The 26,732-nt window shown below is 47.8% G+C and overlaps 5 protein-coding genes across 9 annotated transcripts in view; 2 read left to right on the top strand and 3 right to left on the bottom strand.

Moving 5' to 3' along the window:
• The first annotated feature begins 43 nt into the window (after positions 1-43).
• Positions 44-1,433, top strand: LOC120950460 (JNK1/MAPK8-associated membrane protein). Its single transcript, XM_040368491.2, has 4 exons — positions 44-409; positions 498-880; positions 949-1,083; positions 1,171-1,433. The coding sequence occupies exons 1-4, from the start codon at positions 174-176 to the stop codon at positions 1,308-1,310; spliced, it is 894 nt and encodes a 297-aa protein (XP_040224425.1). The 5' UTR covers positions 44-173; the 3' UTR covers positions 1,311-1,433.
• Positions 1,434-1,624: 191 nt separating this feature from the next.
• LOC120950459 (myelin expression factor 2) lies at positions 1,625-8,140 on the bottom strand. Its single transcript, XM_040368490.2, has 6 exons — positions 7,948-8,140; positions 7,026-7,649; positions 5,664-5,928; positions 3,625-4,524; positions 3,402-3,537; positions 1,625-3,313 (listed from the first exon to the last, which is right to left on the bottom strand). The coding sequence occupies exons 2-6, from the start codon at positions 7,475-7,477 to the stop codon at positions 3,258-3,260; spliced, it is 1,809 nt and encodes a 602-aa protein (XP_040224424.1). The 5' UTR covers positions 7,478-7,649; positions 7,948-8,140; the 3' UTR covers positions 1,625-3,257.
• Positions 8,141-9,894: 1,754 nt separating this feature from the next.
• LOC120950462 (60S ribosomal protein L17) overlaps positions 9,895-26,732 on the bottom strand; it is a 195,683-nt gene continuing 178,845 nt past the window's right edge. The window contains exons 1-3 of one of the 2 annotated variants that reach the window (XM_040368492.2): positions 11,064-11,130; positions 10,579-10,673; positions 9,895-10,499 (exon numbers count right to left, since the gene is read on the bottom strand). In XM_040368492.2, the coding sequence (XP_040224426.1) occupies positions 10,017-10,499; positions 10,579-10,659 (564 nt within the window). In that variant the 5' untranslated portion in view covers positions 10,660-10,673; positions 11,064-11,130 and the 3' untranslated portion in view covers positions 9,895-10,016. Of the gene's footprint in view, positions 10,500-10,578; positions 10,674-11,063; positions 11,131-26,732 lie in introns of those variants that run through there. The other variant, XM_049607177.1, reaches the window with a different exon arrangement.
• Positions 11,384-12,779, bottom strand: LOC120961585 (NAD-dependent protein deacetylase Sirt6). Its single transcript, XM_040385388.2, has 3 exons — positions 12,583-12,779; positions 11,844-12,512; positions 11,384-11,778 (listed from the first exon to the last, which is right to left on the bottom strand). Exons 1-3 carry the CDS (start codon positions 12,646-12,648, stop codon positions 11,449-11,451), a joined length of 1,065 nt encoding a protein of 354 aa, XP_040241322.2. The 5' UTR covers positions 12,649-12,779; the 3' UTR covers positions 11,384-11,448.
• LOC120961583 (mucin-22) lies at positions 13,221-26,723 on the top strand. 4 transcript variants are annotated; one of them, XR_005752702.2, is made up of 9 exons: positions 13,230-13,357; positions 13,921-14,236; positions 14,317-14,393; positions 14,465-14,650; positions 14,727-15,086; positions 15,151-20,025; positions 23,602-23,745; positions 23,826-25,333; positions 25,807-26,723. XR_005752702.2 is itself a non-coding variant. In XM_040385386.2 (9 exons), exons 2-9 carry the CDS (start codon positions 14,076-14,078, stop codon positions 25,821-25,823), a joined length of 6,360 nt encoding a protein of 2,119 aa, XP_040241320.2. In that variant the 5' UTR covers positions 13,230-13,357; positions 13,921-14,075; the 3' UTR covers positions 25,824-26,721. The 4 variants fall into 4 exon arrangements, 2 of the variants coding, with proteins under 2 accessions (XP_040241318.2, XP_040241320.2); XM_040385386.2 differs by having other exon boundaries at positions 23,826-24,365; positions 25,807-26,721; XR_005752703.2 differs by having other exon boundaries at positions 13,256-13,357; positions 13,924-14,236.

The raw sequence follows: 26,732 nt of genomic DNA, 5'->3' as shown, positions 1-26,732 counted from the left end.
CAAATTATGGCCAACAGGTTTCTTACACCACGACCAGTGTGCGCTGCACTCTCGTTGACAGCGATTTGTTGTTTGTTTACGATCGTTCCTAGGGGACTGTTCACTCTACCAGACGCGGAACGATGATCACAGTAAGCTAATTGTGCCCCCAAAAAAAATTGATCTCGAGCACGATGTTGCGATCGGTGGACAAATGTCCCGGGCTGTACTGCGGGCGCACGGTTCTGGAAAACAGTTCGCTCAGTGAATGTGGAGCCTGCTTGCGCGGCTACCGCGTGAACGCACAGTACGTGTGTTCGCCGTGTGAAAAAGATCTGACCTCGCACGATTGGCTGTATCTAGGGTTTATGACGATTCTACCACTGATCATACACTGGTTCTGTATCGATCTGAATGCTCACCTGCGCAAGTAAGTCCACACGGATTCGGTCAAGAGCGGCAACGGCAAACTGCACGCCACCACCACCACTTGATTCGTTCGCTGATTCGGTTTCCAGATTCACCAAGGGAGAATTGATCCTGCACGCCAGCGCCTGTGTGGAGGTGCTGCTTTCGGCCTTCCTCACCATCCTCTTCACCGATCCGATCTGGCAGCTGCGCATCAACTCGTGCGGTGTGCAGAAAGTGTCCGACTGGTATACGCTGTTCCACAACCCAACGCCCAACTATGAGACGACGCTGTACTGCACGCAGGAAGCGGTCTACCCGCTGCAGACGATGATATTCGTGTTCTACCTGTTCTGCGTCACGTTCATGATGATCATTCGGCCCGGGTTGAACGTGAAGTTTCTGCCCTACCGTGGCAAGCTCGCCGTCTACTATGCGCTCTACATTTTCCCCATCCTAGCGTTGCTTCACGCCGTCGCCGGTGGTGTTATCTGTGAGTATCGGTGTTTGGCATATACCACCGTTCGTGACATCAACGAATCATCGGGTCTCTTTCTACAGACTACACCTTCCCCTACTTGAGCATCCTCATTTCGGTGGTGTCGAATGCATTGCACTTTTCGATCAAGCTCGATCAGACGATGAAATCGCTGCTGGAAACGTCGATAACCCAGCTGAGAAATGCAACGATTATACGTTAGTATTACTAAAATCCTTCCCATTCTCGGCTACAATGTACAGTGTAATTAAACTTACTGAACACGACCTTCTCTTCCTTTCCAGTTGGCCATTGGGTGCTGTTGGCGTATGGCATTGTATCGATACCGTACGACATTTCCTACTTCGCACTGCTGCTAGTACCTGCACCGGCCCTGTTTTACATTTTCACCGCCAAATACACGGATCCTGATAATTTTAAGTAGGCAGTAGGAGGCACGTACACATACGGTCGGATGAATATTTGCACCCCGTTCCATAAAACTGTTGTGATCTAAGAGCGAGACTTGGAAATATAATCTTTTTCTTGTGTAGTAATAGGAATCGAATATTCGGTGTAACGGTTTCTGTCTCTTTTTCGGAGTTGAGTTCATCGTACTGTTTTCAGGAATTCCGAATTAGCAGAACAACAGAAGACTTCAAGAAGGCAAACGGTCGACACAGTGCCTACTATAGCCACGTCTGAGATCAACTATTTGGTCATCATGCTTTAGCCGGAAAGTCATACACAGGAACCACCTTGTTTCATTTTTGGTATTACTGTAGAGTTTGTACTTCGTTAAAACTGAAAGTCGTTTATTTTCTGCGCGATTACTAAACACCCCGTCGACTTTAAATGTTTATGGGCGATTAAAATGTTTCCTACAATGAAACATATGACACTATTTGTGTGTATGTGTGGTGGTGATTTGCACGGATGCCGAAAAGGTGAGACGTCTACACCGCCCCACGACGGTGTGCGATTTGTTTGGATTATTATTCCTTTTTTTAGTGCCTTGTTTTACCCTTCTTACCCGCGTTTGCTATTACACTACGCACGCACACGATAATAATGTGGGGATTATTGATTGCTTTAGTTTGCTACACGGGCGACGAATTATTAGCGGATGACGGTGAGTGAGAGTAAGTTAAAATTCACGAACTAGCACATCATTCGTAGCGTTCGACTAAACACAAAAACGTTCGTTGTGTGTAATGCGAGATGATTTTGCATAAATGCAGCATCATTGTAAGGAGGATCGATCAACTAATAACATCCGAAGGATAAAAGCTCTTCAATCAATGGACACTTGGGGATTATTGTTGCTAATGTATCGCGTGTTAGCTTGTGTGTTTAAGGAGAGACGCATTTTGTTCACATTTGCTGAAGTTCTTACGGCTATAAACAACATGATTGAGCGAATACGAAAATACAGTATGCATATGTCTAAAGAGTCCATTAGTGAAAGATAGAGAGAGAGAAAGGGAAATCCAATCGACAACGTACAGTGACGGCGGGGGTTTAGCGAAACCAAACAATATTGTTCACACCAAATCCAAACGCTTGGAGGAATGGTTCAAAACCGAATACACAAATTTAAGCACACAGGTGCAAACTTCTTGGGTCGTACACCCGTGCACGAATGCTGCTGCCCCTGGGCGAACGAGGGAAGTTCATTCCGCAAGACTGCAATACAATCTACTCTCTACAGTCGACGCAGTGGTAAGTGAAACGAAAGAGTTCGCGATATGAACTGTAGATGCTCTGCTGGAGGTTTGCTATCGGAGCGATTTAAATGCCAGACATAATATGCTTTTGGGTGAAAAGAATCGTAACACACGGCGGGGTATTGCTATACGTTGCTGCTAGATGACAATCTACGAGCGCCCTCATGATCACACACGTGTTTGTCTTGCTGGCTTGGCGGGCTTACTGACTACTAACAGAGCTACGGAGGAGGAACCGGCGGTTAAAAGTCGACAGCTGTTGAGGTTGATGACCTCAAGCAAACAACGCCTGCTTGTGGTATTATGCATGGTTAGGCGCACAGCAATCCATTCTCCCAATCCGAATGTCTGATGGTAAAATATGTCCTATTAGACTAAGATGAGCGTAATCGTAATCCTGCGTTTGTCTCCAATTTGAAACGACATCACACACACACACCCAACCCGTAGCGGGTATTCCGAACTTTTTTTTCTCTTCTTGAAGCTTGGACTGTGGAGTACACCGGGAACAACCGGAAACGAATGGAAACTATAACACGAAGAAAGTGAAAGCGGAGCGAAGAACTTTGCCGCTCCACACTGGACGAACCACGACGCTACGGAGTGTGTGTCTGTGTGTTTGTATGTATGGGAACGAAATCAAGAGATCAACGGCAATCTCTAATTTAAAAGAAAGTCACATCCACCGTTCGTCCTTCAAAGCGCGTCCCGTCCATTAGTTCTGAAGCAAGAGAAAGAGCGAAGAAAACGGATTATAAATTAGAGAAAATGCAATCAAACGTGCGCAGCGAACGTGCGTGAACACTTACTAATGGCAACATCGGCGTCCCGTTCCTTGGCGAAACGAACGACACCGGTGTCCTGTCCTCTGATTTCGGCAAACTTCACCTCCCCGACGTCACGGAACTTATCGCGCAGCGTTTGCCAAGTCCAGGAAGACGGCATCTACGTTCAGAAAGCAAGTAAATACATAAAAGCCGTGTGAGCCGTGTTCTGGTTTTACCCCGCGAATGTCCCTAATGGTATACATACATTGCGAATGATGATCGTGTCGGACATCTTGCGGTTGCCATTGTTGATGCCGCCGTAGTTGCGACCGTAGTCATCGTTCGGTGCCGTGCTGTAGTTGCGAACGTTGGACGAACCCATGTCGTAGTCGTTGCCCCGATTCGACCCACCGTTACCGAAGCCGGACGAGTAGCTTTGGTTGAAGCTGGAGCCCAACCCACCGTCATTGCCGGCCCCGCCGAGACCGCTGAGCGCGCTGGACAGGCTGTTGCCGAGACCACCGCCCAACCCACCACCGGCACCGCCCAAACCGCCACCGACGCCACCGGCCGCTGCTGCCGCGGCCGCACCCAGCCCGCCGAGCCCGCTCAGATTGGACAGACCGGCGGCCGCATTCGACAGGAGCGAACTTTGCAGCCCGCCGGTCAGATTCGACAGGCCGACCACGTTGCTGAGCTGCGCCGCCAGGTTCGAGTTCAACCCGGACAGGCTGCTGGTGGCGGCCGAGTTGAGCAGATTGCTCGCCGTCAGCGGCGGCTGCACGGGCGTCGGGGCCGCATTGGCCAGCGTTGCACTTTGCATGGCCGTGTTTTGCTGCTGCAGCGAGGGCAGATTGCGCGCCACGTCCTTGAGCGGCTCACCGTTCGGACCCAACCCGATACCGATGCCCTTGAGGCCCTCGGGCAGCCGGCTCATCTCGCTCTTTTCCGTCAGCCGATCGAGCCGGACGGTCATGCGACGGTCGAACAGCATCTGCCGGTCAAACATCGAGATGGCCTGCACCGCCTCGACCGGATGATCGTACTCAATGACGGCGAAGCCGCGGCTGTTCCCATCCTTGTCGACGGACAGATCGAGACTTTGGATTTTGCCCGCTAACTTAAACACCTGCTTCAGCTTCTTCGCATCGACTTTGTAGTCAAGCTACAGGGACCGAACCAAACACATACACACACACGAACGACCGGCCCCGAAATACCATTTCACATACATCCGATGGGGAAAAAAGCGCACACACATACAGGCCACCCCCCATACACATTAGTCATTAGTGACGAAGGCGACCCACCACGACGACGACGACGACGAAGACGACGACCCACGATGACAACGATGAATGGATGGCCAAAAAGAGAAAAGAAAAAAGAAAGAAAAACAATTGGAGGAGATACCCCCGTTGTAAGAATTGTTGCTGTACTAGCCCCTGGTGTTGTTGAAATACGGTTTAAGCGTTACTGAGAGGAGAGATCGTTTCTATTGAGCCGATCGATGTATCTCTACCGGAAAAATGGAACTTGTACGGAACGGAAAAGCGCAAACACTACTCTAGCCGCTCTGATAGTCTTGGGCGATTGCGATTTCGAACGTCTCACAACATTTGACACGAAAAATTATCTCCAACGGACGGTAAATGGGCAAACCACCAAAAATCCATGGCGCACCAGCAATCGACAACAACATGCCAACCAACATGTTTACAGACGTATTTGCATTAGAGAAAGAAGAACAACAGTCGACCACGACCGGAATAATTATGATAAGAGTATATGAAAAGAGGAATTTTAGGAACGCACGCCAAAAACTGTGAAACAACTGGCCCAGCGACAAAGCAATTGCTGACACGGGTGTAAATTAAATTGGACACGGAACAGAACAGTATCGATGTACTACGGTGTACGGAAGAAAACAAAAACAAAACAAATCTGCAAAACCAACTCTCTTGCGCTTCTCTCTGTGTTTGTTTCAAGCGCGCGTGTCGACGCGTATGGCACACTTCCACTTTGAGGACTGTGTTTGCATGCTCATACCCCTGCCGGACGCAATATCCAAACTAATGTACGCCCAATTGCCAATCAAATAATCGGTGTGACTCGTGAGAATTTAACCGTTACACACATCCACGGTAAGGTAACGCAACGTAGTAGAGATACATACATGAAGGAACGAAACGAATCCGAACGAAAAAGAGAGAAAAAAATAGGAAATAGGGAGAGAGAGAGAGAGAAAAGGGGGCAACAACAAGAATGTCATGGTGCAGAAGAGTGATACTACTAGATACTCACATTCGCGACGAAGATCTTCGTATGCAACGGCCCTTGAATGCCTAACCCTTCCAAGAACTTCACGCTCAGACCGTACGTATTGTAGTCCTGGGAGAAATCATTACCACCGACACCGACACTGACGCCACCGAGATTGCCACCGCCGAGCACACCGCCACCTACATTGCCACCGCCACCGACAATACCGCCGCCACCACCGCCACCGCCACCTCCGCCGCCGCCGCCGCCACCACCACCACCGCTACCACCGTGCGATGGTCCGGACCTGCAGATACAGAAACGACAGAGAGAGAGATAAAGAGAGAAATTCGCACGCGCGCAAACACACACGAGACGCGAGATACGGGATGATAGAAGAGAAAGAGAGGAAGAAAACGGTATATGAAAGGATATCTGGTACAGGATGATGATATCGTGCCAACCAAATTGGCTCTATATGCTAAACTAACACGACAAAACACGCTACACGCTTGCTCTAAGGTGGAAATGGAGATAAGGGGGAAATGAACGAATGGGCTCTGTACAGCTGGCATTACAGTAGATAGAACATGTGAGGCAAGCACCAATTAATTCGAAAGTTGAGTTAAATGATGATGAGATACCGATAATGAATGGGAATTTTGCGTCCCTATTAGAGGGATATCCTCGGCGGACATAATAGATGGTAGTAGGATCTATGGCCGTGAATGAAAAGAATACAGAATAAGTTTTCGCTTATGCTAGCAGGAAAGCGTTCAGTCTTTAAATCGAGTATGTACAATCAGTACATATATGAACAAAATATTCAACTAATTATTTGACCTGTAGCAGCGTAACATTCCCTGTTTATAATGAAACGGCTCAATTGCGATTCAAATAACCCAATCAACAAAAAATATGAAAAAGAACAAGATTGAAAAGATAGTTTCGAAACAAATCAAAACATGCGACTTTCCGTTCTGTAAGACTGAAAACTTTCCATTTAAACAAAATAACAAAAAACCCATCCAGCAGGAAAGAAGCATGGCTATTCTGGTGCGTTTTGATGTTGCTCCCAACTGATTTCAAGCAACAATCATTAACTTTCGGTAGCGCGTTTCACCTGCAATGCGCTGGCAAATGAGTCAGATGTGAAAGTGTCTATAAATGTTATGGAAGTGTTGTTGCAAAGCGCAGCAGCGTACAGTGAGAGACGTGAAAGAAGGAGAAAAAAAGAACGTAACATCGCAGCCAAATGACAAACAAAGACGCACCCCCAAACGCAGGTTTTGGCGGGAAAGGAAAGGTAGATAAAGGGACATACACATACACAACAACAGAAAAGTAGAATACACAAAGTAAATAGATAAAAGAAACGGATCGCAAACAGAAAGGGACACTAACATTCGATCGTCGTCTCGGTCCCGACGGCGGTTGTCGTTGTCGTTGCCGCGGAATGATTTCGGCACCACGCGTCCGTACTTGTCCCGTTCGTTACCGTAGTCCTCCTTGATAACCAGATTGCGGCCGTTAATGTCGTAGCGATTCATCTTCTCCAGTGCCATCTGCACGTGTTCCGGCTTTTCGAACTCGACAATGCCGCACCCCCGGGGCTTATTGTTTTCATCGTGGAACAGCTCAACGAACGACACATCGCCCACCTCCTTGCGGAACAGATCCTTCAGATCCTGCCACCGGTACTCGTACGGTACGTTCGACACGTAGATGCGCCGACAGTCGCTACGTTCTCGATCGCGGCTTCGATCGCGGTCGTTGCTGAAACGCGATCCGGCCCCGCTGCGTCGATCGCCACGTCTCGAACGGTCGCGATTGTTTTGATCACTGTCGTTATCCATTTGCTCGGTGTGCGCTGCACGGACGGCCGGTAGGGCGAAACGCGACGAAGCGTACGAGGGTGAAACAGTGTGACTCAACGCCGTATGAACAACAAGGATCAAACCCAAGCGCCAGAGAGAACACCGATTCTGTCAACGCACGCACGCACACACACTCTCGCACACACACGCGCTAAAACGGTAACAGAAAAACCACCATTAGATAGGAAGAGCCTTTTCAATCGGAATGCTGTGAACAATTATGAGAAGATTAGACGATTGTGTGCGAGCACACGCACTAGAAAAGAACAAGGATGCCACCACTCGTCTACTGGCCGGGATGTGATGGGCACCGGGAAGATCCGGCAACGACAGGACGAATACATTAAACATGGCGGAAAACGCCGCATCCCCTACGTTGCAGTGGTTTGCTTTCTGGCCGCACGTACGACGCCATCATACGCGATACTGCACAAGAAACAATTCCATACCTTTCGTTCGACGCTAATACGCTAATGTGGCTCAACACAATCTTATAAACAACCCGAAAAACACTATTGCTTCACTGGAACTCCTCCCAGTTCCTTATTTGTTTCACTGCGGGCGGAAATCTCCTCACTGCGATACAAGAAGAAAAAGCGCAAATGATTTCGTCGCCGTGAAAAATGGACGCTTGACCATTTGACATTTCTGTCAGGTGTGGAAAAGAAGGAATCAAGAAAACTGTTTCTACGCAAACAATAAACAAGCAAAAATCTGATCAAAATAACCCTGTCACAGTGGGCGAACGGAGGGGGAATTTAAATTTGGGACATTATTGGGTTTGAACGAGCAGTTGGTGTAGCTTTTCGCATTTATTCTAATCTACAAACATGCAAAGCGTGTGCATTATGCATATGGAAATGTGGTTTTAGCTTAATATTGAAAACAATCTAAAACTAAGTTTATTTACCAGCGTATCTTGATTTTGATGTGCTCCGTAAAAGTTGCCTTCACGGTTTTGCTCATGAAGTTATATTAAGTAGCAGAGTTGAGCGGAAACTGTTTGATAAGCTGTGCTGGAAACCACCAAATGACCTGCAGCTTCGTATCTGTTCACCATATCTTGCTACACCATTTGTACGGCAGTGACAGCAGACCTATGAAAGGGGTACGATTGAAAATGATTCAAGAAACAAGATATTTTATCAGAATATTAAACAATCTTCAAGCGAACTAAAAAGTCCTTTCTTATTGTCGACTCGAACCACACTACAGGTCACACATCCCGATTACAGTTTACGATAGGGGTAACCAAGTCCAAACCTATACCAAATATTGAAATGACAAGGACGAAAACGATACTACTGCACGATAACATACGACCGGTGTGCCCCAAAATATAGCAAACGATGGCCACGGTTTGTACACGAACGAAGGACCGAACAAAGCGGAAGAAATGCGGCAAAACGCGATGCTATTTTTCCCCACCAAAATAATACTCAAACATGCGGACCGATTCTCGCTGAGGCTTTCGCTAGTATGGGGCAATGCTTTTCTCTCGCAAGAGAAGAGCCTTGTATAAGGAGTCGAGAGAAGGGGAACAAGAACAGATGATTTCGCCAGGAAACATTTACATTTTTGTCTAACACTCTCCTCCTCCTTCTCCTAGACGACTAAACCTAGTGTGCGAATGTTATGAAATTGAGAAATATCTATCTTTAAATAAAAAATGGATTTACTTGCACAAAATGGTCGTTGCCGGCGAAGAACTCGTAAAGCACATGCTTTTTACGGAGTAAACGAAACTTTCCCAGTTCTTTGCAAATTTGCTTGAGCATTTTTCACTGTACGAACTAATAATACCTATGACCTTACGCTTTCCCTAATGGCTCGTTCTATCTCGAATGATAAAGGGGGCGATTGGCACACAAACACACACATTCCTTACGTTTTTCTCTCGAGGACTCAGCTCACTTTTCCAGCTGACTCGATACTAGTGTGTTTCCAGCCAAACTCCAGCGGTTACTATTGCTATGTTGTTTAAAGGACATGTGATCCGTAAAACAAAGCTACGAGGAGAGAAAGAGAGGATTCTTGCTAAAAACGAGAGAAAAAAAACCGGTTGTGTTGCAGTCTGCCTACAGGTTACTTGTAGAAGTATCCCTTGCTCAAATACACTCTAGAGTGATCCGAAAGTTACTTCTCTACTCGCACCAACACTGAGAGTTTGAAGTTTCTAATGCGTTTCTAACGCTCTAGATAAAGGACAGTTGAAGAGGCTATTCATTCTTCGTTATCAAACACTCAATCCTTACACGTTTTTGTCCTAGATTGCCCGTTTGTATCGGAAAGACGATGAATTACTCGTTTTCTCAATAATCGAATATATTCCTCCCTCCAGGTGCACTCTTTCCAACTCTCCGCAAAGGACTAAAAAACAACACTACACACATTAGTTTGTTTTTTTTTTCTCACCACACTTTTGCTTTCCTCTGCACTTTTGGGTGTTTTTGTTGACCGTTTTATTCGCCTCCTTAAAGAACAATTTTGCACAGCGTAAGCATACGATCACGCACCCTTACTCGTTGCGCATCATCTTCTCCTTTTGCCGCTGCAGCTTCTTCTTGGACAGCTTCTTCTTCGCCTGCTCCGACTCGTCGGTGGCCTTGGTCACAACGTCCTCCTTCTCCGTCAGCGACAGCTCGATGTGGCACGGCGACGACATGTACGGATTGATGCGACCGTGCGCACGGTACGTGCGGCGACGCAGGCAGGGCGCGCGGTTCACCTGAATGTGGTTGATCACTAACCGATCCACATCCAGACCCTTGTAGTCGGCGTTCGCTTCAGCGTTTTTCAGCAGCTGCAGCAGAAACTCGGCAGACTTCTTCGGCCAGCGACCGACCGACGTGCCCCAGTGCTTGGCCTGAGCGCAACGGCCCACACCGCCATTGAAGCGGCGGAACGGTACGCACTCCTTCTTTTCGATCACGTTCTTCAGGAAACGCTGAGCACGACGGAGCGGCATACGCTTGATGGCTAGTGCCGTTTCGCGAGTGTTCTGTGGGTGAGGAAGAAGGAATCGATCTTAGCACACATTGCACTTCCAACACCACTTGCCATCCCGTGGCACAACGTACCTTGAAATGCACCCGAAGGTTCGAACCGCGCGATTTACAGGATTTAGAAGCATTGTCGGGTTCCTTAGCGTAACGTCCCATCTTGAATCCGAAGTCTGTGGAAGGAAGGGCACAATACAACACGGTTAGTTTTCCCTTGTACAACTCTCGCAAACGCAGAAATCGGCCGGGAAAAGTGCTCGCCCCGGTAATGCTTGTAAAAACGTGAGCCGAAACGCTAACTGAACATCAACAGCGGCACCACACCGTTCTTCTCGTCCCACCACTCGCCACCAATAGTTGATGTTGATGTTCAACGTAGCACCAGCACTCAGCGGTATAATTTCCCCGATATTTGGGCAAATTCTTTCCAGCACTACATCACCGCATTGCAGCGAACACTTTTCCGGTCGATTTCCAGCCGTGAATCATTGATTTACACTTAGAAATCCGATAAATTCAGCGATTTTTACCGACAACAATTCCAATGCGCTCCCGTCACTTACCTTGCAAGATGCCGGAAAGAGAGACATCCAACGTTTTGACAGGTTAGCTTCCGCTTTTTCAACTGTCAAACCTGTGGCGTTAAATAGGTGGTACGCGTTATTTTTTCAAGCAAATTCCGTCAAACGTCGATTTGTTTGAGTTTCTTTTTATTTTTTACATAAATTAAGAAATGGAAAATTACAGCAAAAAGTTATTAAACCACAAAATAATAATTTCACTGGTCTCGTTAAATGTACGAAAATTTGGTTTTATCATTATTGGTCAACTCACAAAGAAAAAATACACTTAATTAATTAACTCACAAAGAACGCGGTTAGTATTCATAAAAAGCATTTCATCGTCCTTGATCTGTAGCAAGAGTACAAAGCTTTATTCGTTCCACGCTCAACTATTTAAATCTCCTTCATTTGTTGCATTGCTAGGTTGTTCTTGTTTTAGTTTCTTGTTGTTTCTTTTTAACTCCTCGCGGTCCTGATCGATGCTGGCTGTGGAACATCGCTTCTTTAGTTGGTTTTTCTCTTTTATCGTACTATCGTATCGTTTTTCTAATGTTTTCACCATTTTTCCATCGATGTTCCACTGCACACTGTACGTATCGCGTTTGGTTGGATCTTCTTCCCTCTGATACTCAGGTATTTCTACACCTAATCGTTTGGCCACTCGTTCAAGCACCGCATCAACGTAGGTTGAAATTTTCAAATCTGCCTTTTTGTCCTGCAACGAGTTGAGGAAGAAATATAGCAAAAGATACGTTGTGAATGCACAAGCGCACAACTTACATGCTTGGTCGGCTGCAGATTGCAGATGACGAGTCGTCCTCCGTGTTTGAGATTTTTCAGCGGTAGATCACCGCTCGGCACGATTTGTAATGTCGTCCCAAGGCAGATGTTAAGATCTGCCATCGCGGAATGCATAAATGCCAGTTGGAGATCATTTTCAGGTAGATCATGCTCCCAGTCTAGGATGTTATCGATAAGCTTGCCTCGACGACAGGCGCGCTCCGCACTCGTGCCGGGACAAATGTTTCCAGTCTCCTTTTTGCCCACTGTTGGCGCTGGACTGCTTCGTACGTACTGACGACGACATTTGGTGCACACCTCCAAAAACATATTGCCGTGCAGTTCGGACAGGTGTTGCCTCGCAAGCCCTGACCGCAGATGCAAACCGTCGATATTCTGGCTGACGATGTACTGCACGTGACCACTGGCTACGAGCGACTTCAGAGCCATGTGCGTGCGGGTAGGCACGGCATCATCGAACGAAATATTAACAGCGGGTTTTTCCCCTTTCTCCTCCAGCGTCCAGACACCGTTGGGGCCGCGGAAATCCGGTATGCCCGCGCTCGTGCTAATCCCAGCACCCGTGTGCACGACGGTATGGCTCGAGGCAAGCATCATTTTCACCAGCTGCTCGCATTTTTCCTCCACCAGTTCGGGAGTATCAAAGATCTGTGGGAAGTTTTGCGTTAAAAGATGATTCGCTCTCCGATTGCATCGCCTGAAGCGGGGGTAGCCTCACCTCTGCCACTCCAAGCACACCCTTGTTTTCATATTTTGACAGCCCTTCAGCGTAATTGCAGGACATGTTTAATTAATTAATTCTAACCAACGCCGTGTACTTTGCGAAAGAAGGACCTTTACCCTGGCAAGCCCGTCTCGGCAACGCATTGTTTTGTAAACATTTCGTACCGCACGCGCACTTTGCGGGCAGAGCTCGGCGAACCGGTTCGGACCGGTACACAGTGTGGCCAGATACACCAAAAAACCACAGAGACGAAATTTTTTGATAATCGAAACATAACGCTTATTATTCCACACAATGACAGTGAGCTTTGTTTTCCTTAAATTTTGATGAGAATAACAGGAATACATAATCTTAATTCGTGTTAAATGGATGTTTGGCACTGCAGAAGTATACTAACAGCAATTTCGTTAGGATTTCGCCCCCCAACGGGTGGACCGACATTGGTTAACCGAAAAAAAGAGCGTTACAATGCGTTACATTTCATCTGTCAATATTTTCATCACGGTGATTATCGGTGTGTCTGGCAGCGGCCTGATAGGAAGCCAGGGAGGGGGACACAAATGCTAACTTCGAAACGAGCACTGTAGGTGAGTAAAGGACGGGTAGAGAAAATGAGCGAGAAGCAGCGATGTTCGAACGTCAAAACCCCTCGCCATGTTGTACGGGCAAAGACGGCTGCCGTCGAAATGGTAGCAATCGGAGGAAGAAAATTTAGCTCCTGCGTTTAATCAACAACATTGCACGGTGCAAAAGGCCAAGCGAGAAAAAGGTACGTCGGTGAAAAATGGTTGCATAAAATTGGAACGATTGAGTGCGGGAGCAGGAAAATCAACGAACAGGATCATCGCACGGCTCACCGTTCGCGGAACTGCGAGTCACCTCTGGCACGAACAACCGCGTCCCTTTCAGCAAGCCCAACAAAACCGACAACGAAGAACAACCGCAAGGCTACGCAAGACGTCGGCGGGCAGTGAGCGGATGGCGACAAAAGATCGTGCAAAAAGCCAATTTTGAGCGGTTTGCTGGGCTGTCGCAAAGTAGCAAAAGTACGGCTTGTGGTGTGCAGCAGAAGGAAAAATTAATGTACCAAGCGCTATGTGCCAGGGGCCGTCTTTCTCCTACTCCAGTTCCGGTTGCGGCTGCAAGTGAAAAATGTTTTGCAATTAGCGAAACAGTTGCGCAAAATAGATAAACCTCAGCAATGCTCTAACAGCATAAGGGTGCAACATCGTTAAAGAATTCGTACCGATATTCATTAATGCTGGCACCTAACGATAACGAAGACGACGAATGATTGCTGACCGACTGCTTTGTTCATTCTTTTCTTTGCAGTAGCATTTGACGGATAAGACTCATCAACTTAGGAGGCTACGTTGGATGCGCCCGGAATAGAGTTGGTTGTTGTTTGCTCTGGAGAGTAGGATTACCGTAAAGGCCGGAGAGCATTCCGTAAAAGTAAAAGTAGGCGAGCAAGCAAGGGTTCCGGGATGGAGGAGGAACTGAGCGATGGTGACATCGTGTGGGTGAAGGTGAGCAACAGCTGGTGGCCGGGTGAGGTGATGGGCAGTTCGCGCCTGACCGAAGAGTTCCTATCCTCGCTCCGGAAAAAGCCGCTGGCGGTCGTCAAATTCTTCCAGGAAGATTCCTAGTGAGTGTTACTTTTCACTGTTGGTAGCTGCGTATTGGAAGAGGCGGGATAATGCAATTGGCTTTTATTTTATGTTGCAGCGAATACGTAAAAAATCCAAACTTTATCTTCAAATATAACTGTCCGCGCAAGCATGAATTTCTTCGCAAAGGTTTAGGTTGGTGTTACCGATCCTTCTGCCACTGCGGTTTGCGTATCGTTATTCAACTGTTTCCCTTTTTATTGCAGAACAATATCGTGCTAAGATGAAGCACATGGAAAAGTTCCCAGCCGATGTAATGCACGCCGAACGTGCGACGGGGGGCGATCCGGATATTGTTAATTCAACTGACTATTTACCACAGAAGAAAGAACGCCATTCGGGAGCATTCCAGGATGGACGCTCTCCTGCTGGTAAAGGAAAAGGGCTGAAAGGTACACGTATGAAATTCTTGACCTTAAATAGGTTAACCTGTTCCAATCAAAACAATTCTTCCTTTTGTGTTTGCAGAAAAACCTAATACGCCAGCCAAACTGAACACACCACCGTTCTCGTTCGGGTCGGGACGCAAAACGATTCACGAAGTTCGTATTTTAGCGCAACCTTCCAGCACTCCATCCGATGGCGAGGCCGGTGTGTCTCTTCCGACAGACAAAACGAGCCCCGCGATAGGAGCGCATTCGGTACAGTCATCTCCCAGCCAGGTGTATCATTGTTACAAGTGTAACAATTACAGTGCCAACAGGCAGAATTTGATCATGCTGCACATAAAACATTGCCGAGCAACCTATGCTATAGGTAGTGGTGGTGGCGGTGGTGCAGGTGCCAGTGTTGGTGCCGTATCTTCGGCAAATACCTCAACTCCAACAGGTAAGTTGGAAAGCAAGTAATGTGCTTAATTCACTAAATTGATCACATTTTCTTCGCACGGCAGCACCTGCTCGTAAAGCTTCGTCCGAGAAGATGGATGAATCTGCCGAAGAGGTCGACCCCGAGCCGGACATCAAGCCCGATCGTGCTCGGCGATCGTTACCAGTCGCAGACAAAGCAAAACCACTTGAGACGCCGATCCGTAATGTCGACGTACCAGCTGCGGTTAAGAGCGAGCCGCCATCCAGTGAGAAACGAACGCGTGGAGGTCGCAAAACAACACCGACCGTTCAGGCTCCCAAGCAGAAGAAAGGTCGGCAAAATAAACCCGACCAATCGTCGTCGGTTCTGGACGAGGGTAAACAGGCCTCTGCCAAAGTAAGCGAACACGAGGACACTCGAGCTTCGGCCAACGTCGACGTTACAGTGGAAGATGAGAAGGAAGAAAATCATCGACAGAACAGAGAAAAGGGCAGCGGCTCGGTTAGTCACGAAGAATCACCAACCCAGCATGCCGTTAAGAATAAAACGGACGTTAAGCTCAAGAACGAACTGCTAGCCGACTGGAGCGAAGACGAGCAAGAGGACGATGAAGGTGATAAGTTGGCGGGAGGAGTTGAAAATGAAGAGGAAAAAAATCCCACCAAGGAGAGTCGAAAAGATACTCCCCCAAAAGATGTTTCGCCGGTTCGAACCACAAAAGCGAGTACCAGAAAACAGCAGAAAGACACAAAGCAAGAAACAAAACAACAGTCACTTGCGTCGAAGAAGACGGCCAAGCCGGAAGCCAAAAATGAAACCGTTGCAATGGCCAAGAAGGATGCGGAGAGTGTTGCAGTGAAAGAAACGGAAAAAGATCCAGAGAGTCCTCCGGAAAGCAGTACAGTTGTAGCTGCTACGGCCCCACCTGTGACTGCGGCGACTGCTGGCAGTGTTACAGCGGCCGTTGTGTCAACATCATCAGCATCTAGTGCTGCGCCCATCGTTTCACCGCACGCCACGATCAAGTACCGGAACATCCCGAAAAAGCAAAAGCGCGAATTCATCGAAGTGACCAACGACGATGTGTCCATGGTGCAGGAAAAGTACGCTGTACCATCGCGCGAAGGAAGCACGGCTAGTAGCTCCTCAACGACAGGTTCGAACGAATCCTGTGCCGGGCCATCTCAAAGTATCGTACCTCCGACAGCACCGGCAGCCGAACGTCCGATTAGTGCGAAACAGCTCATACTGAACCGTGCTACCCGTGGTTCCAGCAAGTCGTTAAGTGGCGATGAAATCACGGCTGCAAGTGCGCCCGTGCCGGCAGACCACACTACGCCCTCGGTCAGTACGGACACAAACGCTGCGCAGGAGGAACGGAAATCTCATATTGACGATTCGGCAAAGAAAACGGACGTCCAGCAGCAGGAGACCTCCTGTTTTGATTTCAATGACGACGAAGACGTTCACCAGCAGGAAAAGGTATCACCAGCGTCACAAACATCCCTAATGACGGCACGATTTGATCGCAAACGAGATCAAGCGGTGGCGGCCCGAGAAAAACCCACTAACGTAGAGCCGGAACCGTCGGAAGTTGATCGGGATGCACAGTTGAGCCAGGAAATTGATTCGCTGCTGGGTGAAACGAATGTACCGAAACTGCCGGAAGATTTAAGCGACGTAATGACGGCCGTGTCCGATAAGATCGACTGTAATCGTACCCTTCCGCCGAAGGAACGTGGCAAGCGAATCTTCAAGACTCGTAACAAGACGGTCACCGCTTCTTCGTCTTCGTCACCAAAACGCGACGACGCTCGCGTCGGCGAAGAGGTAGTTCCTTCGGAGGGATCCGTTCCAGCAGAGGCGGCGAACAATAATGGTGATTCGAGTTCTTCTGCTGGTGATGTGGCGAAAGAAAAAACTGAAATGGAACAGACGCCACAGCAACAAGAAGCTTCTGAAGAGGAAACCGAAACCGTAAAGGGTAAGGACGAATCCAAGAATCGGGAAGATGACCAGAACCCATCCGTTACATCGTCTGCGATGACAGACGAAGTTCTACCCGAGGACAAGGAGCTGCAGCAGAAGCAGCAGCACCAATCTGCCAAGAAAAAACGGAAATCGGACGAAGTACTACTTCCTGATAGCAGCGGTAACGGTGATCAGCCGACCGTGCCTGCAGCAACACGCCGTCGCGGCAAGTATAGTAAAGCCGTGACGGATGTGCATGAAAAGTCGACGGGCGAGAAATCTGTATCCACACAGTCAGTATCGGAGGCTCGCGAACCCTCGTCAGTGTCGCGCAAAGCAAAAAGGGTTCGTAAGGAAGGGCCAGAATTGGATGAGGCCACACCCGCCAACACGGACGATAGCGACAAAAGTAGCGCTGAAGTTGCAAAAGTAACAAAACGAGTCGTTTCTAGCGAAATAGAAACGAGTGTAGCAATGGATACGGCAGAAGCTACCGATAATTCGAATGATTTATCTGCTGTTGAAAAGGAAGAAGCTACCGATGGTGCGCTGGCCAAACATTTGAAAACAAATCACGAGGAAAGCGCAGATACACAGCAAGATGCAGCCGCCACCACGCTTCTGACATCGAAAGCTACACCGACAGATCTGCAGGTAGCGGAAGCGTTGATAAATCTACCGGTCGTGGTAACAGCGCCGCTACCCGTGAGCAGCAGCAGTTCCAGTTCCGCCGTGGACGAAGATGTTGCATCAAAAGCAAAGGTTGTGGCTGTAGAACCAGCAAAAGAAGCAGATACGACTGCTAGCTCCAGCACTCAAGCGGTATCAGTCTCGGTAGAGTGTGCCGGGCAACCGACACCAAACAACACTAGCAGCAGCAGCAGCAACAATAGTAGCACTTCGAAAAGCATTAACCCTCGGAAGCGACATCTTCAATCGATGATGCTGACCACTTCAGAAGCGACGAACCTACCGCAGTCGAAGAAAGTGGCGGCTGTTGTGGAACCACCAATGACGACAAGTGGAATCGAAAAAGAAATTACCACCGTCAAGGTGGTTTTGCCGCCCGAGGAAGACCCTCCATCCATTCCAGAGAAGAAGAAGCGTAACGAAGTGTTGACCGATGGCGAGGAGATGGCATCGAAAGAATCTTCCCCAGTGTCGGCGGAAGTTGAAAAGCTTGACATCAACAGTATGCCAATCGTAATGGATGAAGGTGAGCTGTTGGTAGATGGCACATCCTCCATTCCCGCTCCCGCTGGCGCCATTACGGTCATGAAGAGTGTCAACGGTGCTGGAGGTGGGGCCGCCAAGCCGCCGCTGGTAGCGGCCTCCTCAAAAGATAAACGGCAAACGACGGTGGCGATGGTAAAGGGAGGCAAAGCTTCCACCGAGCAAATTGTGATAACGAGCAAGGGTACCGTACTAACCACATCGACAGCGAGCGTAACCGTCGCGTCGAAATTCCCCAGCTCCACTAAATCGTCGGTAACGGTGACGAGCGCAATAACACTTTCTTCCAGCTGCCGTGTCGCCAGCTCCACGCCAGCGCCAAGCGTGTCCTCTCCACCATCGTCCGCTTCGTCGGCAGCCGCCCCGCAGTTAGTACCACCAAAGATCATTATAACGAAGAAGCCGCTACCGCACGCTGCATCCACTTCTACGGCTTCGTCCAAGGCGGGCAGCGCCGAGGGCTCCGTCGGTTCGAAAGCGCACGACCGTCGCGTGTCCGGCGACGGTGCTTCGTCCTCGGTGTCTTCTTCCTCTGGCAGCGAAACGATCACCGGCAAGAAAAGTCACCGCGTGCTCAGACTTACGCCGCAAAAGCTGAAAGAATTTAGCCGCCTCGGTTACATCGAGGAGCGGCAAGGCAAGGGCAAAATGCTGACCAAGAGTGGGATGCGGCAGTTGTACGGAAAGCAACAGCAGCTGCAACAACAGCAGCAGCAGCAGCAACAGCAACAACAGCAGCAACAACACGTTTCGAGGAAGAAGCCCGTCCCAATTTCCACAAAGATCATCACGACGACGGGTGGTGGTGGTGCGGATCACGCTGTGGCACCCGATAGCAACAGTAGTAGCGCCCGGCCGACATCACTGCCCGAGGTTGCTTCCTCCGGTAGCAATGTGGTGATTGCGGCAGCTGCCGATTCGTCCGTGCAGGAATCATCCACCACGGTTGGACGCACCGCATCGACGGATCCAAGCGCGGTGGACATGGAGGAGGACGAAGAGATGCTCGAGCAGCAAAAGGTTTCCTCGGGGGAGGCGGGAGAGCTTCCTGCGTCGACGCATGTCGCCCCCGCCGGCGGTGCGGCTATTCTGTTGGAGGGTTCACCGTCCAGTAGCGGAGCTGGTGCAGCGGAAGTAATCCTCGGCTCGAGTGAACTAGCCGTCGTTGGTGGAGGATCCGTGACGGAGGCCAGCAGCAGCAGTACCGGTGGCAGTGGCAGCGGGACCACAGCAACTGGGGAGCAAGAATCATCTCAGCTGATCGCCGTACCTGCCGAGAACTTTGGTGGGCCACCGCACCTGTTTTACCTGTGCTCGGTGCGCGACGAGAGTCTCGTGCCAGTGAACAACGAGCTGCTCTACCTGGACGCTTCGAATCAGCTGGTAGCGCTGCCCGAGCAGCACCAGCAACATCCCACCCAGCAGCAGCAGCATCAAGGCCAGCAGCAGCAGCAGCAACAGGCGGCGGGAACATTGACGGAAGAGATTATCAACCAGGCGGAAGTGATCATCCCTACCGTGGGCGGTAGCAATGGAGCAGAGATGGGGGGTGATGGAACCGGCGAAGGTGGCACTACTGCCATCGCCAACGCAACCGGTGCCGTGGGAAGCGACGGTGCGCAGGAAGGCTTCGTGTTCAACACACAGGACGGGCAGCATATCATACTCGATCCGCAGAGCTTGATGGCGCTGGCGGCCAGTGGCGATACGCCGCACCTGATAACTGCGGACGGCCAAGAGATCATACTGCAAGGTGCGTAAAGGAATGCTTGCTATTTTCTTCGCAAATCCCCGTTTCCCGCTCAAAATCTCCCAACTCCGGTGGAGCTGGATTAATGTTTTCGGAATCCTTCTCTCATAATGCCAGTTATCGCTTCGTGTGCCTTTGCTTGCATTCAGTATATGTGTATGTTTTGCAACACATGCGTACTATCATTTTCGCTACATAAATCGCTTGCCTGCTAGTGTAGAAATTTGTGGTGGAGTTTTATTTATTAGTTTCACTTTTATTCAATATGTGTGTTTGTTTTTTTTTTACACAATGTTCACTATTATTCAGTCGGAGGCTTTTTCATTACTCTCTACAAATTCAAACGACCATTCAAAGACCATTGACAGACACACGCATTTACATAAGGGTAATGGTAGTCATTTTCACGGGCCGTGGTATGTTAAAGTTGCATAAGTAATTGTAAAAAAACTCATTGAAATGTACAAGAGATAGATGGTATCAACCAACCAGTTAGATGGGTAGGAATTGGATCGTCCTCGAAGTACATTTAGATCCTGTTTATCTTTTCCACTGAGACATGTATTTACAATACTTACTGTAAAACGATGTAAAAATAGGCAGATACTTAAGGGAATTTTTAGTAAGGAATACGGTTTGTTAAGGTGCAATTTGAACATGTAATCATAATGTGCAACAATTCACAGGTAGGTAGGAACCAGTATCCCTAAGGGATGTGATGTTTAGACATTTCAGTTTACTATAACAATAGTGACAAATATTTTAAACGGTGAAAAAAACAGTAATAATGGTAACTTGTGCTTTGACAAAGCTAGGGTTCAATTTTGTAATACGCTTCAAGTCACATAATCATCAACTCACGTTCGATTCGATTCTTCATCCTTCATATGTGTCTCAATATTTTGTACTTTCGTTATGCCGTTAAACACCCTATGGTATATAGGAACATGTAGTAGTCATAGTCATCGGACCGAACCAGCCAGCGAACCGGTCCAGTTACGCACGTAGCAGTAGCAGTAGTTGTTCTTTACCTTCCCTCATATTCATAGTCTGTGGCCAGAATGCTCTTTATTAGTTCGGTCTAGTGTTATAGAGATATCGTCCATCTGTTGGTCACGCTGACGCATTCAGTTCCTCGCCCGGATGTGGGTCACGTACTTTAGTTTCGTTTCTGTTGCAAGCAAATGCAATTACGTTTAGTTGTTTCCGACATTAAGAAATCATCTTTACGTGATACTTTACCGGTTTCATCCTTTTCTTCTTCCCGGTCAACCCTCTCAAACACACAAACAATACCAACACACACACACACACACATAACGAAGGGAGAAGGAAATTGTGTTGTGTTTGAGAAGGTTGGTTGTTCTGCCTCGTGTATTTTTGCTGTATTCTGTTTATTTCCTCTTTGTTCTCTCTCTTAGTATGAATTTACACCCCCACCCCACTTGATAAGATGATTTCTTCCCACTCTATGGTCCCTCTTCCTGCTCTTCCTTACCCCCTGACACCACAGAGATGCAAAATTTCCATCCATACTTTCACGTTTCTGTTTTTTCCTGTAGGTAGCCTATTCACCAGTTCCGTATCGGTCGATGATCCCGACTATGTTTGAATCCCGAGTCCGAACTGCACGAAACGGCACACTACTGTGAAAGAATAAATGCGCGAGAGTGAATCCAGAAGCATGAGTAGAACGGAAGAAACAAAAAGAAACTAATCACAAAATAAGAAAAAAAAACTAGGGATTTCCAGGGACACGAGACCGAGTGCGCTAGTTAGTCGGCAAGCAGAAAAGATCAAAGAATCAAAGGAGGAAACATTTTAAAAGAGCAATTAGTAAGACCTCTCTAGTGTTAGTGTGGTACATTAGTGGAACCGTGAAGCAGGAAACGCTGTTGTAGGGTTTTGTTTCGAAGTGCAAATTACACTTGGAGGCACATGCTGACCGAGAGCAGGAGTTCAGACGTGTGGTGTTCAGTAGCAAAACTGCTCCTGCTCTAGTGTCCTTCGTCATTTCTTACTTATCAGCATCATCATTTGCACTGCTGCTACTGTTACAACCTGTACCCAATACTACTACTGCTACTACCCTCTGCTACTGTGGATACTGTTTCCTCGTAGAAAAGTTGACGGGGCTGCTGTAAAAACCGGCTTTATAAGTTAATATTTTAACATATGCTTGAATTTGAACAATTTTTAACCTGCTCGATGTGCGTGCTGTACCTTGCTACACTCTTCGTATAGGTGTGAATCCTCTTCTAACTATACGACGATTTAATATATATAGAACCCACGCCTTACACACGTTTGGCATCCGTTTTCCCTTATGTTTTAATCAGCATCGGTACGCACTTTCATGCTTTCGAGAATACTATTGTTACTACTACTCCGTAGTAGTAGTTGGTACAGAATATTTATTATCGGCTAGATGTTTATCGGACGATGATGGTACGGATGGCAAAGCAAAAGAAGCATATGCAGGACGACGTGGACATAAACGCACTTGTGCAGAGAACGGCAGATGGGAAGGCAGATTTATGCTATTAATATTTTATGTTTGCTCTCGATGCACACTCTTACACACGCTGTAATCATTTTAGTAGCAAATAATAATCTCCTGCAAGCACTTTGTGCTGCTTCGCCCTTGCTTGTTCATTGCCTACGAATACGTAATGAGCTTTAGTTAATAAGAGGAAGCACGGTGGTGAAGGGAAATCATACAAGATGCGCGCATGCTTTCCAGAGCTTTTTGCTTGCGCCGCCACTCATCTCATCGCGTAATGCTTTGTGCAATGTGTAGTAGCATTATTTACGGTTAACTATTTAGGAAAGGCGAATACTGTCTTGTCTTTTCTTCCGCCAAAACAACACAAACAAACGAAACTCATGAAGTGTAGCACATGTAGCGGGTTGGTCTGCTCTTTGCTCAGCACCATACTGTTTTGTCATAGACGAACATCGACACGCTAAAATGTTAGGGGAGAAACGTATTGAAATATTCACGCCAAGAATGTAGTAAGCAAAAAGTAAAAAGGATAGGTATAAAGCAAACAAAAAAAAACTCAAGTAAAACCAGATAATTATACTACAATTATACAGAGGTTTATAGTTATATATTTAAGTAGAGTTATTCCTCCCCCCTTACATTAGGTCTCCAGTATGCTAACCAGAAATAATGATCGTATGTGAAGGACACTTTACAAATGTAAGCAACTGCCGCCGATCATTCCATGATGCTCCCCTTTGAAGAACCCAATATATAAACTACTACTCACCTGACACAATTAAAACACCACACCAGTAGGCTGTTCAGCTGTCCTGTGTGTTTGTCTGTTTGCAATACTTGATTGGTCTCCATTCTGTGTTTGTGTGCGTGTGTGTGCGTGTGTGGTTTGCGCCTCTTGGTTGTGTTTGTTCGTGGCTAATCTATTGAACGGTTGTATAGCAACCAAAGCGCGCTTTTCGCTCACGGGTTTTCTGTTTGGTGTGGTTGCATATTGGTTTTATTTCTTTGTTCGTTATTTTCTTTTTAAAACAAAACCTCCCGGCCCTCGTTTGTGGCGTGTTGTGTCCGTGCAGAAACGGCACAGGAGTGGTTAGCGGCACTATCCGCAGGCCAACACGCGCAGCAACAGCAAGCCGGAGCAGTTAGCACGCTGGTTACGCCGGAAGGGACACAAATTATCGTCGCACATGAGAATGCTGGCCTGATTGAGCTGCAAGGTATGTTGTATTGAAGCTAACTTTGGGCCCTTGTTGAGTTCCATCCAATAATTGGTTCTTCCTTTCTCCTAATTCCGCAGAACATCCGGTACTACTACCGACGGAGATCATCCAGGTGAACCCTAACACCACGGTCGAAACCAACGCCGTGCTAACGAAACCCCCGATCATGTCGACCGTTGAGGTGCCGACCAAGAACGGCATCGAATCGGCCAGCCGAATCGGGGATAGAAAATTGGCTGCTGCCGTGGCTCCTCGAATGGCTTCCGGCAGCACTACTCCTGCCGCTGGAGCATCGTCCACTAGCAGCAGCAGCAGCTGCAGCAGCGGTAAAGCTTTAACATCCACGATTACCGCTGGCTCGGGTTCGAATCTCGACGAAACACTGGCAGCCGTCATCGGGCATGTGCCGAGCAATCCGCACGTGCCGACCTCGCTCGAGCTACCGATCACCGTTACCAATCCGGTCATTGCGAAAACGAGCACCGCTAGCAGCAGACTCAATGCGACGGCACCGCTCTTTCCCCTGACGACGACGGCCGCTACGGTCGTTTCTTCGTTTGCGGACGCTATACCAGCTGCGGCAACCGTGGTCCTAGTGTCCGGAGCTGATGCCCCAGGTACGATCGATCATGTTCCCCATCCTCGTTCTCCATCTCCATTCGCAGCAGCGTCGTGTCCTTCTCCAGCAGCGGAGGGGCAGGAGGCGAGAAAGGATAACGGTGCAGAGCAGGAAGAGTTAGAGAAAGAGTCCGAAGAAGCAAGCATGATGACTGTTCAGCAAGAAGAGGGTAATGACGATGGCGACCACGCCGACGATGGTGGTGGTGACGCGTCGGGGAAGGAAAAATCAGCCTGCTTCGATGAGGATGATATTCAAATTCCCAGCACACCGGAATCGGCTCCGAACAACGACGAAAGGCAGCAGCAGCAGTACGATGACGAGTTGATGGCAAGCGATGAGGAACAGCGTGAACCAAACGAGAATCATCTGCTGTTGGCGAATGAGAACTCGAACTGTAGCGAAATCATTGCCATCCAGCCGAACGTGGTCGTGCTCGATGGTGACATGCTACTAAACTCACCTGCAAACGAAGACGATGACGCAGATGATGATGATGGCATCGATGATGATCTGATGATGGAGAACGAAAGTGAAGAGGATGGCGTAATTACGGTGCAGCAGCAGCAGCAGCAGCAACAGCAGGTGGTGCAAGATGTGGTTCAGGGCGGCCGTTCCTTCGATCAGCGACCACCACAGCAGGCTCACAGAGCGCGCAGCCGTGTGCCACCGGCGGCAAATGGAGCCAACGGCCGGCCGGATAATGCGGTGAACTTGGCGGAGCATCATAATAGTAGTAGCAATAACGATAGTGGGATCGATACCAGCATGGCCGCCGGTGGTGTTGCGGCATGTGAAGCCGCTGCTGCCTCTAGTAGCGGTGAAGGTACACCGACCACCGTACGCCGGCCAATCGTCGAACGATAAGCGGTCCGGCGAGTTTGATTTCAGACGTTTCTTTTGCCTGTGTGTGTGTTGTGAGTTACCCCCGAAATCAGGCACATAATTATTACATGGAGCGCGAAGGTAGCTTGGAATTCTTAATACTTACACACCACTATCCTTTACTTTTACTGCGTTGATATTCCTCTCTTTTGGGTAAAAAAATGTTGAAAGTATGGTTTGGTGCTGCTCCTCTGTAATTGCTACTCTATCTGTAAAACGTATTAATTTGTAATTAGAGTAGACATTGAAATCAAGTCGAGTCGAGCGAACCACACAAACCGCACACTGGTTTCTTTACTACGTAAACCATACGTGTGTGTGTATGTGCGTTTTCTTCTTTCGGAAGATTGTAATTGCTTTGTAATCGTGTTTTAGAGCAAACTTTAGTTAACTTCTTTACTTTAGCATTTCTGTTTCTCTTTCCCGTAACGCTTACTTCTTTTTAGTACATTTTTTTTCTTTACAAATTTCGTTCGGTTTAATTTTGTAAAACTCTTTACGTGTTTTTCTTTTACCTTTATTTTTTTTCTTCTCTTGTCTATGTTTTGTTTTAGATTCTCTCATCTGCTGACAAGTGAAAAATGGAACATTTTACGCGTTGGGAGAGGAACCGCAACCGCAGCAATAGAATGTGAATCGAATTTTATGACCCCGTTTAACCAGCATCGTATTCATAAGTCTCCAACAAGCATCACACACACATACACATAATTCGCTCGTGTGTTGCGCTTGTTTTAAGCCTCTGTGACTAAAACAAGAAACAGAAAATAATGTACATTTTAAATCGTAGAACCAAACAATCCGTGTGTGGCCGGTGTGGTGTTGCGCTTGCGATTTTTTTAGTTGGCACGATTCTTAACGTATGGCAATGTTAAGAGATTCTATAGATTTAGCATGAGTATGTTTTTAGCACATGTTTTAGGGAAACAATTACGTACCGATCGGTATCGGTCGGCCCCGTTCAATGCACACTCGTAAATCAGGTAGAGAAAGTGTTTGTTTTTTTCAAATTGATGTAAGGATTGTTAGGTGCTAACAGTCATGACACTATACTAAATTACATTCAAATTGTGTAGGATTTCGAAACACCCAGTTGGAGGTGGTAGATCCATGAGGACATGTGCGATATTGTGTCGAACTCCACCACCCTCAACTGTGTGTAGACATTATTGCGCGGACAGAGAACAACGCCTCGGGAAGGTGTTTCCGGTTTGGCGTGTTTTCGTCATTTTAGTAGTGTTTGGGATTTTCAGCAGAACGACCCTTTTTCAGCAGCTGCAGTATACTGGAATGCGTTCTTCGCTAGAAGGGAAACAAAGAGCGAAGGCCTTACAATAGTGTATAAATCGAACCCGATAGGGGTGTGAGCGCTGCGTTACAACTTGTATACTCTGCATACCGGGCAGCAGTCTCGCGATGAAGAAACTTACTTGAAGCTTTGTACAAATGCATAAACAATAAATGTTAGTATTTTCGAATC

Source organism: Anopheles coluzzii, chromosome 2 (assembly GCF_943734685.1).
Source record: "Anopheles coluzzii chromosome 2, AcolN3, whole genome shotgun sequence".
Taxonomy (NCBI): Eukaryota; Metazoa; Arthropoda; class Insecta; order Diptera; family Culicidae; genus Anopheles; species Anopheles coluzzii.
The sequence above is the reverse complement of the archived record's forward strand: the minus strand, read 5'-3'. Positions and strand labels throughout refer to the sequence as shown.